At 39.6% G+C, this 11,946-nt stretch overlaps 1 protein-coding gene and 1 non-coding gene across 3 annotated transcripts; one reads left to right on the top strand and one right to left on the bottom strand.

The window, feature by feature from the left end:
- Window positions 1–1,531: 1,531 nt before the first annotated feature.
- On the bottom strand, window positions 1,532–1,646 carry LOC122649298. Its single transcript, XR_006331261.1, has one exon. It is a non-coding gene; the product is annotated as a U5 spliceosomal RNA (small nuclear RNA).
- A 1,860-nt stretch (window positions 1,647–3,506) lies between these two features.
- Window positions 3,507–6,928, top strand: LOC122671780 (MA3 DOMAIN-CONTAINING TRANSLATION REGULATORY FACTOR 2-like). 2 transcript variants are annotated; one of them, XM_043869221.1, is made up of 4 exons: window positions 3,532–3,605; window positions 3,704–3,948; window positions 4,317–4,411; window positions 4,615–6,928. In XM_043869221.1, exons 2-4 carry the CDS (start codon window positions 3,744–3,746, stop codon window positions 6,415–6,417), a joined length of 2,103 nt encoding a protein of 700 aa, XP_043725156.1. In that variant the 5' UTR covers window positions 3,532–3,605; window positions 3,704–3,743; the 3' UTR covers window positions 6,418–6,928. The 2 variants fall into 2 exon arrangements, with proteins under 2 accessions (XP_043725148.1, XP_043725156.1); XM_043869213.1 differs by having other exon boundaries at window positions 3,507–3,948.
- Window positions 6,929–11,946: the final 5,018 nt, after the last annotated feature.

Raw genomic sequence — 11,946 nt, 5'->3', positions numbered from 1 at the left:
AAAGTCTTGAGTATCAAAACCTTATATGGAAACGAAACTAGACTGTTCTATTATTAAATGGGACCGTATCCAAGTTTTAGAACCATTGTTACAAAAAAATAGGAATAGAATCAATAAGATTGGCCGATTATGATCGGAATTGGCAGTAACCTATCTTGATTCTAGATGCTCCAAAGTGGTTGATTCTAGGGGTCTGGGGACCAGATCGTTGGCTTTTTATATCTAGGGGGCCAATTCTAGGATTTTTGGGACCAATTCTGATTGGGTATTTGTTTGCACCCCATTTTCGGTCTATTTCGATCAATAGAGAAATAGACCAAAAGCTATTTCAGTCAAGACTATTATGTTAATTAGTGATCGGAAAAACGATCAATGATTGAAAACGATTAGACAACGATCATGACCGAAAACGATCAGAAAAACGATCAATGATCAAAAAACCATGCATACTTCAAGGCCGTGCATTGCATGTGCCATAATGGGTTCCTTTTTGAAATTTGAACAGCAAAGTGGGAAGATGGTGAAAGAGGTTATGTGCAGTTACGTAACCACCTACAAGTGTTCAAATTTAAATTCAAATGTGAAGTGATGGAGATTGGAAGTTACTTAACCACCTAATGCCTACAAGGGATTGCCAGCTACAACTATATAAGTGATGATGGTGATGAAGAAGGGATCCACAAATCAATCAAACAATTTGTAATTTATCTTTATCTTTTATTTGTTATGTTCTGTTATCTTAGGAGTAGGGTAATTATAAATGGCTGCTGTTCTTTTCCTAAAAAGAACTTGTTGACGTTACTCTTCAACAACACCATGTTCTTAGTCAAATTGAAGATCTCTGCAGTCCTTCATTTTACCAAAGATGTATCTGGAGAGAAAATTAATTTGATTATTTCTTTTTCTTGTTCTTGGTATTGCAATCTTTGCATTTCTTTTGAAAAGTCCTTGGATTACCGAGGCATTGGTAGAACCCACTTTTTTCAATTTACTTTATGAAATAGTTTCCACATCCAACAACGGTCTCCAGACCGAAGGAATTTGGAGGAAATAGTATTTAGATTAGATCAGAATCGGTAGAATCAATTTAACCCCTAAATTCCGAGTTTAAAAACCATATTTAGGACATGTAAAAAAACAAGACAGCTCTCAATCAGCCCCCAACTCCAAGGTAGGAAGTTAAGAAAGCATCTTGTTCAGGAGCAGTGAGTGTTCATTCTCTGACTCCAAAGACTCTCTAAACAGGGGTAGTATTGGATTTATAGAGTACAAATTCCATTAATGAATACGGCCACGAATCGAATATGAAAGGTGAGTACTTTATTCTTGTTGGCCTCCAAGTGAGAATGTGATTCAATTGCACCGATCCTACGTTTTGAAAACAACGCACCTCATACATCCTAAGGAGAATTTAATTGGAAACCCTCACGCATCCTACTTTGAAATTAATTGAAAGTACATTTTGTATAAAGGGGTATTGAAATTAGAAGAAACAAATCAAACCTTTAGATTTATAGATTTATAGGGTCTCAGTCTATAGAAAGAGACCCTTCAAAAATTGGCGTATGCCGTTTATAAGTGGCAAGCACACGGTATTCTTTAGTAAAAGGCGAAAGAATAGTTCGCTCTGTGCTTACCACACGGCTGCGTGAATGATCACTTTGTAGACCACCTCATTATATAGAGCTTTCTCTCCTTTTCATTCTTCTCCCCAAAACGATGTGGGACTAAATGCCATAAAGTCTTTTTCCTTTACAGGTTGGGTTGGGCTGGGCTGGGTGATTACCAATTGGTTTATTCGGTCCAATTTTCGATCAATCAATTCTATTTTATGCATGTACTGGGTCATACTGAAGCTGAACCATTAAGGTTTTGTTCGATTACTGATTCTTATTTCTTATTTGGATTTTCTTAAGTGGCTCTTATTGGTCTACTATTACTTCGTATTCATTTTTTCATAAATAAAAAATAAATAAATTTCTCATTTTTTTTTGTTTTCTGGCAATCTTAATTGTCGTCTAATTTGGATTTGGTTTTGATTTTGTACCGGTTTCTAAAAACCCAAAACCGAACACGACCAATAAAGCCATTGGATCGTTTCCTGTTTTTTAGTCAGTTCTTGTTGGTCCAACCTGTTTGGGCTGATTGTTTACAAGGAAATCTCACCACTAATATATTGTAATAACCTGCCCTGAATACGAATATTTGAATCCCCCTCTTCTAGAAGTTCCTTCCGAGACCCAAAACCCATGAATGACAGAAAACTGTCTATCTTAGAATTACCACAATAAGAATCAAAATATGGGCCGGGCTTGCACTAACGTTAGCCTAATCCTAAGATCTTTAACTCAGCCAAGGCCCAGTCCAGCCCTACCAAGGCCTAACAAACCCTCGACTTTGCCCAGCCTGGGTTGAGGCCTTGGGCTTGGCCTAAAAGACCAAGATAGTTAATATTCAAGTTCCAGTTAGCTCTTTGTAGGTGAACACATTTCCTTTTTTGTAGGGAAGGGGGAAGATACCAGTCAAGAGACTCGAACTCGAGACCTCCTGGTGAGCATGGGCATGAAGCCACAGCTCACCATCTACACTAGGCAGTTGATGGTCCTCTTAAGACTCTCTAACAGCAATATGGAGGGACATTCAAAGAAACGAAAGGACATGTGTCATTATGAAACCGTACGTGAAGCGTTCATGCACAAGGAGTTGATTCAGTTAATACACCTGTACATAAGGACAGAGGAGTCCGGAGTAGCTTCCACGTGTACGTTACAATTTATATGGTTAGTATACGGTTCACGTGTGCAAACAACCGTACCATTGGGATATACTGTTGCTTGACCAACGGGTTTCCCGGGCTTTCAGTTTGGAAATTTCAGAGGGAAGCCCTACCCCTCTCTCTCTCTCTCTCTCTCTCTCTCTCCCCTCTTAGTTCTCATTTTTTGTTCGATAATTCTGCATTTCTTACCTAAATATGTCTGCATCTCCAGATGGCACGTATTCCTTTACTACTCTTAATCTCTGTATATCCTGTCTCCTTTTTCCTCTTTCATTTTGAAGTTCCATTTCTCAGAAGGCAAGCCAAGCCATCCATTCTCTCCATTTCAAGAGGTTTCTCAATCTGGATATCTTCTTTTCTTAAACTGTGATTCAATTTCTACTTAAGTGGTTATCTTTATAGATCAATTCTGCAGTCTTTTAGTTTTTTCGTGATAAACTATAACGATTGAGAAGATCCCTCCTGCCTTTTATGATAAATAATTTTGTTCTAAGATTGAATTTAGTCTTATTTATGACTGTTCTACAGTGCAAGTCCCTGATATAACAAGATGCTTCTCTGCTGCTCTGTTTTCATACACTTTAGTTGATAATTTCCATTATTTGTTCTACATAGTGAATGTACTTGGAATTGTTTATTGTTTATTAATTATTGAATTGCAATTCAGTTAAAATTCTAATTGTGTCATATGGTTTGTATTTAAAGATTTTGTTGGGTATCTTATATTGAGTTTCTAAATTTCAATCAGGATCTACAGAGCAAACGGTTCCATACATTTCAAAGAACAGTTTCGCAGGCATAAAAAAGGGGTTGAGAGGATTGAAACATCTTCGAGTGCAAACATTGCGGATGTAGAAATGTCTCTAAAAGCGTCTGAGTGTAAAGGGTTGATTAGTTGTCACTGAAGAATGGTATTTGATGTAGTCTTTCAGAACCAGTAAGCTCATATTGGTGTTCATTTTCATGTATGATGGAGTTCAACAATGAGATTCTGCCAGAGGAGAAAGGGGAACTGCTCCAATCTGATCCAGGGGGTGTGGATATTCCCTCTGCTTCTGCAAAGTCTCCAAGGCCCTCCAAAGCTCATCATGGAAAATATATCCCTGGAAAGGGGAGTCCAATCAAGCTTGATAGGCATTCACATTCTGGAAGAGATGGGCGCCCTAAAAAAGGTTTGTTCATGCACTCACTATAATTATTTTGATATGATCTCAAAGATCTTCACAAGGTTGTTCACTATCACCATCGTCTCATTTTCTCCCCCTAAATAAAACCTAGTATGTTTTGAGCTGGTCAAGGAATCTTGATTCTCACTTTAATCCCACCAGACTGATCTGTAATTTGTTTTCATGATGTTGTTTATACGCACCTGTCTCTATATCTCTTTGCATATTAATCTCAAATCAATTAAAGAGGAGCATGGATCTGGCAGTGCAGCCTTGTCCTTGAACTGGATCTTTCTTTAGTTCCTATAGATTGAAACAAGAAGATTGGTGCTTTCATTTCTTGCTTAAAAGAATAGATCTTATTATCTGTGCAGGTGGCTCTGGTGGAAAAGGAACGTGGGGTGGGTTACTTGATGCAGAAGATGGCTATCAACTGGATCCAAATGATCCAAATTATGATAGTAATGAGGTATCTAGTAACCACTTGAAATCCCTATCTCTCTCTCTCTTCATGCCCCTGTTTGTGGTTCTTGTATGTGAATACCCTGCTATGCACAAGAACATCTTAACAAGACCTGGAAAGCCCATTTCTTTTCTGTTCATTTTTTGAGTCATGCCTATCAATGCTTGTGGTTATGTTCATCTCATATTTGAGTAACTATTTGGTCGTAGGAAATCAACCAATTAGACAGAATCAAATCAGCAAAAGCTTTCGAGGAGTTCAAAAAGAAGGCTACAATAATAGTGGAGGAATACTTCGACAATGATGATGTCATGTCAACTGCAGATGAATTAAGAGAACTTGACATGCCAAGCTACAACTATTATTTTGTTAAGAAGCTTGTCTCCATGGCCATGGATAGGCATGACAAAGAGAAAGAAATGGCTGCCATTCTGTTATCCACACTTTATGCTGATGTTATCGATCCTCCACAATTTTATGAAGGATTTCATAAATTGGTTGAATCCGCAGATGATTTAGTTGTAGATATACCTGACACAGTAGACGTTCTTGGTTTGTTCATAGCTCGTGCTGTGGTAGATGACATACTTCCTCCTGCATTTCTATCTAAGCAATTGGACTGTTTATCCGCAGATTCAAAAGGGATTGAAGTCATCAAGAGGGCTAAGAAGGGCTACTTATCAGCCCCACTGCATGCTGAGATCATTGAGCGCAGATGGGGAGGCAGCAAATGTAAAACAGTTGAAGAAGTGAAGGCAAGGATAAACAATTTTCTGCTAGAGTATGTAGTAAGTGGTGATAAATTGGAGGCTTGCAGGTGCATCAAGGATTTGAAAGTGCCCTTTTTCCACCATGAGATAGTTAAGAGAGCCCTTGTAATGGCAATGGAGAGACGGCCTGCAGAAGGCCTGCTTCTTGATCTATTGAAGGAAGTTGCTGAAGAAGGTGTTATTAATTTGAGCCAAATATCAAAAGGATTTGATCGGCTAATAGATACTGTTGATGACTTATCACTTGATATTCCAAGTGCAAGAGAGCTGTTGCAGTCCTTGATTTCAAAGGCAGCTTCAGAGGGCTGGGTATGTGCTTCATCTCTGAAGCCTTTCTCATCCCAGTCACCAAAACCAATAGAAGATAATGCTGCACAAATTTTCAGGACGAAGGCTCAATCTATTATCAAGGAGTATTTCTTGTCAGGTGATATTTGGGAAGTAATTAGTAGTCTTGAATCAGAGAATAATACTTCCTCTGCTGAGTTGAATGCTATTTTTGTGAAGAAGCTGATTACTCTGGCAATGGATCGGAAGAATAGGGAGAAAGAAATGGCTTCTGTCTTGCTTACTTCTCTGTGCTTTCCAGTGGATGATATTGTAAGTGGTTTTGTAATGTTAGTTGAGTCTGCAGATGACACTGCATTGGATAACCCAGTTGTTGTTGAGGATCTTGCTATGTTCTTAGCAAGAGCAGTAGTGGATGAAGTCCTGGCTCCGAACCATTTGGAGGAGATTGGAAGCCAGTGTGTGGGGCATGACTCAATCGGGAGCAAAGTGTTACAAATGGCACGGTCATTGCTACGAGCTCGCCTTTCTGGTGAGCGTATCTTGAGGTGTTGGGGAGGTGGGGGTAGCAGCAAGCCTGGATGGGCAATTGAGGATATCAAGGACAAGATTGCAAAACTGTTAGAGGAGTATGACTCTGGTGGTGATGTACGGGAAGCTTTTCGTTGCATAAGAGAGCTTGGTATGCCTTTTTTCCACCATGAGGTAGTCAAGAAGGCAATGGTAACAGTGATGGAGAAGAAGAATGAAAGACTCTGGGGTTTGCTGAGTGAGTGTTTCAGTGTAGGAGTAATTACTCCAAATCAGATGATGAAGGGTTTTGGCAGACTAGCAGAATCACTTGAAGACTTGGCTTTGGATGTGCCAGATGCTGAACAACAATATGCCCATTATGTTGAGCGGGCTAAAGCTGCAGGCTGGTTGGACACATCATTCTCCAGTTGCAAATCATGAATGGCTCCTGTTAATAAGACTGGAATTTAAGGCTTTCTGGAATTATATTTAGCCCCTCTTTAACCTTACATCTCTTTGAAGTGTGCAGTTGCTTGTCCATGTTTTGCACTGTAATTCCACTTTTTACATAATTGATCCTCCATGCAACACAGCATAAACTTTATGGTTCTAAAGGGTATTCTCTTTAGATGGAATAGTTGCTAAGTTTGATTATTTATGACCAAGAAGATCATCATATAGTTAGAAATTTAAAATGAATCTTCTCAAGAAAAATGAAAGGGTCTCAGGATTTGCATTTCTTTTGTTATTAGCTATGAAGGGAAGGCTTGGAGTTGCTGAAGATAAAGGCAGTGATGAACCATGACAGGCTCTCAGGGCTCTCTGTAACAAATTGAAGTAGTCTTTGTAATCTTGGAAGGTTACTTGTGCTGGTATTCCGTACCGGCTACTTGCTGTTGTACTAGTCTTTCCACTTACCTAAAAAGATGTGGGTTGAAACGAACCAAAAGTGGATATTGTTCATTTATTTTATTGCTGAAGTTGTTAAACATCAGCTGCTTTTAACTTTTATCTTGAATTGAAACATTTTGTATTTCAAAAGCCTCTAAAAACATATTTTGTCTGTATCTTTCCAGAGTGATCTCTTTCTCTGGGCATACTTATAATCATTGGACTTCACAAAAAAGCATTGGATAGGTCTGGATTGAACATTGACAGGTCTGAATTCAGATATCTTTCCTAAGTCAAGTTGGATGACCCTCTGTCTACTCTTATCACCCAAAAATATTGTAATAGACTGAAATCAAGTTTTTTTATCAACAAAATTTGTCGTGGGATCTCTTCATAAGAGCGGGAGATGTTTATTGACTTTAAATTTGAATTTATCTTGAAGAAAACCAACCTATTTCAAGACACCTGAAGGCCGTCACAACTCCAGTACGAGAAGACTCACCCAACCGGTCTCCTTCACTACACCCATGGCAAAGCCGTTACTCATGGGGACCTAATGTTTCAGAAAGTAAGAACGAGACGAGGAGAGTAGGAACAGTGGAAGACGGAAGAACCTAAGAACAGTAAGCTCAGGGATGGAGAATTGCAGATTTTCGAGCGCTTCTCTTCGCACCACAACCCTTCTCCAAAGATTTGCAGAGGTCTTGTGAGGGACGATTATGAGGTTTTAGGGCCAAAAACCCCTATTTTTATGTTTAGATGGCAATATTCATGGAGGGTATGGAGGGTATGGAGTTGGAGAGAGGAATGAAGAGGGGACATCAGTGCTTGACTTTGCGATAGCATATGACATGTGCATTGCAAATACCTTTTTTAAAAAGAGAGATGAACATTTAATTACCTACAAGAGTGGGCAGCATGCAAGCCAAATAGATTTCTTCCTAACCAGAAGGTCTGACAGATTATTATGTAAGGATTGTAAGGTCATACCGGGAGAGTGCTTAACCACCCAACATAGACTGGTGGTCTTGGATATGTACCTTGGTACGAGACACCGTAAGAAGGCGAAATAGGTTTGTCCTAAAATAAGATGGGGCCGGTTACAAGGAGCTCTCCTAGAATCATTTATCGAAAAAATGGCCTTGCAAGGGAGGTGGGATTTTGAAGGAGATACAAACGAGATGTGGATTAATATGACGACTTATATCAAGAAGGTTGTTAAGGAAGTACTTGGGATTTCTAAAGGTATGCATCTGGGCCCTAGAGAGACTTGGTGGTGGGATGATGAGGTCCAAGCAGCCATTAAGACTAAAAAAGATTGTTTTAAGACTTGGCAAAGGACTAACGAGGCAGAGGATAAAGTGAACTATTATTCGGCTAGAAATGAAGCTCGAAAAATTATGGGGAAAGCAAGAGCGAAGAAATATGATGAACTTTATGAAAAGCTTAATACAAAGGAAGGGAAAAATGAGATCTATCGGATAGCTAAAATAAGAGAAAGGAAGAGCAGAGATTTGGACCATGTTAGATGCATTAAGAGCGAGGATGGTAGAGCACTAATACAGGATGTAGACATTATGGAGAGATGGGATTAGTATTTTTATAATTTGCTAAATGGAGCTACCTCGACTGATGGGGTCACTTCGGAAGCGGAAAGCAATAGGTTTGAAGCCAACACACACCATGGACAACTCCAACGAGTTGAAGAAGCCGAAGTTAAAGAGTCTCTACGAAAGATGAAGGTAGGCAAAACACCAGGACCGGATGAGATCCCAATTGAAGTGTGGAAGAGCTTAGGAGGAAGGGGGGTATCTTGGCTAACCAAGTTGTTTAACAAGATTCTAAGTACAAAAAAAATGCCAAATGATTGGAGGAGAAGTATTGTAGTTCCGATTTATAAGAACAAAGGTGACATCCAGAACTGCAATAACTATAGAGGCATTAAGCTAATGAGTCATACCATGAAACTTTGGGAGAAAATATTGAAGCTCACCTAAGAAGAGATACTGATATATCGGACAACCAATTTGGTTTTATGCCAGGGAGATCCACGACAGAAGCTATTTACCTTCTAAGGAGGCTTATGGAAATCTTTAGAGCTTACAAAAGGAATCTATATATGGTTTTTATCAACCTAAAAAAGGCATATGATAGAGTGCCTAGAGAGCTCATTTGGCATGTCCTAGGGAAGAGAAGGAGCTCAATTAACTATGTGGATATAGTTAAGGACATGTATGAGGGCGTGGTGACAAGTGTCAAAACTGCAGAGGGACAAAGTAGTGAGTTCCCAATTACAATTGAGCTACACCAAGGATCAGCTTTAAGCCCCTATTTGTTTGCACTCATCATGGATGATTTAACTAGACATATTCAAGATGCAGTCCCTTGGTGTATGTTATTCGCTGATGATATTGTTTTGATAGATGAGACAGTGGAAGGGATTAATGCAAAGCTGGAACTATAGAGATCAAACTTGGAATCAAGAGGTTTTAAGTTAAGCAGAACAAAGACAAAATATATGATGTGTAACTTCAGGCAAACCAGGAGAGATGATGAAGTGGTGAAACTTGAGGAGAGAGAGCTACCACAAAGTGAATGCCTTAAATACCTAGGGTCAACCTTTAACAAAAAAGGTGATATAGAAGATGATGTTTCCCATAGAATTAAAGTAGGATGGTCGAAATGGAGAGGAGCATCAGGAGTTTTATGTGACAAACGCATGCCTATTAAGCTTAAGGGGAAATTCTACAGGACAGTAATAAGACCAGCGATGATTTATGGGGCGGAATGTTGGGCAGTTAAGAAAAGTCATATAGATAAGATGAGTGTAGCGGAGATGAGGATGCTGAGGAGGATGTGCGGCAAGACCAGGAGAGATAGAGTAAGGAATGTTTGTATTAGAACCGAATTGGGAGTTGCACCAATTCAGGACAAACTTCGAGAGAGCCGCTTGAGATGGTTTGGTCATGTACAAAGGAGACCCACGGATGCACCAGTAAGAAAGAGTGACCAGATTCAATTGGAAGGAACTAAAAGAGGTAGGGGCAGACCTAAAATGACTATTGGAGAAGTGGTAAGAAAGGATATGCATATGGTAGGGCTAGATCCTAGTATGACCGCGGATAGAGTTGTTTGGAGCTAGATCCTAGTATGACCGCGGATAGAGTTGTTTGGAGGTCAAGGACCCGTGTAGCCGATCCTGCGTAGGGGGATGTTCCTGGGATGCTGCTTTGACTAATGCTTAACCCCCCCCCTTTTTTTTTTTCTTTTTTTCTTTTTTTAGCCCTTTCGGATCCATGTAGCCAACCCCATTTAGTTGGGATAAGGTTATGGTTGTTGTTGTTGTTGTTGTATGGCAATATTCACTTTTGCCCTCGTTAACTTAAGTTAAGTTCATGTTTCTCTAAAAAATTTTAAAAGTGTTTCTCACCAGAGAAACACTAATTTGGTGTTTTGCAAATGTGTGCTAAAAGTGTGCCAAGTGTCCTATTCGTTTAAAAAAAACATAAAATAGAACTCGACATACCATCAGATTTTAGCGTGTTTTTGTTCCAAAAAAAAGAAAAAACATTAGAAACACTAAAAAAGAACGTTACTATACAGAGCCTAAACCACCCATCTTAACCAATAGGCAAAAAAGGCATCAAACAATATTGCTCTAAAGTGGTGGACATCGGCTTACACGGGTGGTTGCTTCTTGCTTGTGGAATCCAAGGCCGAGTGTCAGGTCTCCCTTGAGTCCCCTCCCACACAAAGCAATGCTGGCTATCATTGCCCCCCTTGGTCCCACCTTCCACCCTAACACCCCCACTCACGCCTCTCTAGGAAGAGTAAAAATAAATAAATAAATGGAAAAGAGAACGCTATTTGGTTGTGTGCGGTGAGCAGCCCTTGCACCCAAACACAGGGCCACGCAAAAAGACTCGCATTCTCAAGGATTTTCGTCTTTCCATGGGGTGTGGCGATCTTTTCCAGGGATTCCACACGCGACCAAGTAATGTTCTTTCTCCCAAAATAAATAAATAAATATATCTTGCTCTAAAGGTCTGAAGGAGTTTGGCTCCCTCTATATTTTTTCTTTGCATTCATCCAGTGATCGAAATTGTGGGCATTCCTAATATGCATCTAGGTTTTACTAATATTTACATAAGGTAAAAAAGAACGATTAATGTACTTTTTTATATAGTTACATAAACTAAAGAAAAGGTTCTTTGAGCTGCCAGGGAAGAGTACGTTAGAACGGATCACAATCGTCTCCAGGGAGCCCAGCGCCCAAGGTGCGCCCAGGGGGCATCCAACGGTTGAGCTGTGCCGCACACATCTTGATGCATGCCTAGGGTCTAGGGATGTGTGTGGCACAACCCAACTGTTGGCAGCACCCTGGGCGTGTTGGGCTCCCCGGAGATGAGCTAAATTCCGTTAGAACCCTCTCTCTCTCCCTCTCTCTCTTTCATATGAAATGACCTCGCTATCCTCTCATGTATGAACCCATTCAATCGTAGAATCCCCCTCTATGCCACTTGATCACGGACCCTCTCCTTAGAAGCTAATTAAATGTTATAGTATTAATGTGAATGTGCATAATAGAATCATTGTCCAATTGAAGAGTGACACAAATAAAAAGCTTTAAAAGGAGGAAATATAAAGGGTGTAAAAAAGAGTGAGGAATAGCTATTGTAAAGCTAAAAGAAGTTTGGTCTTCTGACAACTTTTTGACTGGACCTCTTCCAACTCCATCCTTATCTCCTTGGCCCTTTCATTTCAACTTATTTTTTGCAAATCTTGGATATGTCTAAAGATGTAATTTTTAGAAACATAAAAAATTCAAGGCTAATCTACCAAGCACACATAAACTACCATGTATGAATGAACTATGTATTAATTTGTAGGGGTGTAAATGAATAGCTGAAATCCGTTTCCGTATCCGTGTCCGTATCCGTTTAGTACTATCCGAATCCATCCGAAAGCTAAACGGATGCGGATACAGATAGGCTATAGCTATCCGAAAAGTTATATTTACATGTAAACGGATAAAATATCCAATTCGTATCTATGTCCGTATCCGCTTAGCATTATCTG

The sequence above is a fragment of the Telopea speciosissima genome, chromosome 1 (genome assembly GCF_018873765.1).
Source record: "Telopea speciosissima isolate NSW1024214 ecotype Mountain lineage chromosome 1, Tspe_v1, whole genome shotgun sequence".
Classification (NCBI taxonomy): Eukaryota; Viridiplantae; Streptophyta; class Magnoliopsida; order Proteales; family Proteaceae; genus Telopea; species Telopea speciosissima.
Note: the sequence above shows the minus strand (reverse complement) of the source record. Positions and strands in the feature narration are given on the sequence as shown.

Coding starts and splice junctions, on each gene's coding strand:
- LOC122671780 (XM_043869213.1), top strand. CDS start 3,744: ATGATGGAGTTCAACAATGAGATTCTGCCAGAGGAGAAAGGGGAACTG. Junction 3,949..4,316: donor AGATGGGCGCCCTAAAAAAG/GTTTGTTCATGC, acceptor TTATCTGTGCAG/GTGGCTCTGGTGGAAAAGGA. Junction 4,412..4,614: donor CAAATTATGATAGTAATGAG/GTATCTAGTAAC, acceptor ATTTGGTCGTAG/GAAATCAACCAATTAGACAG.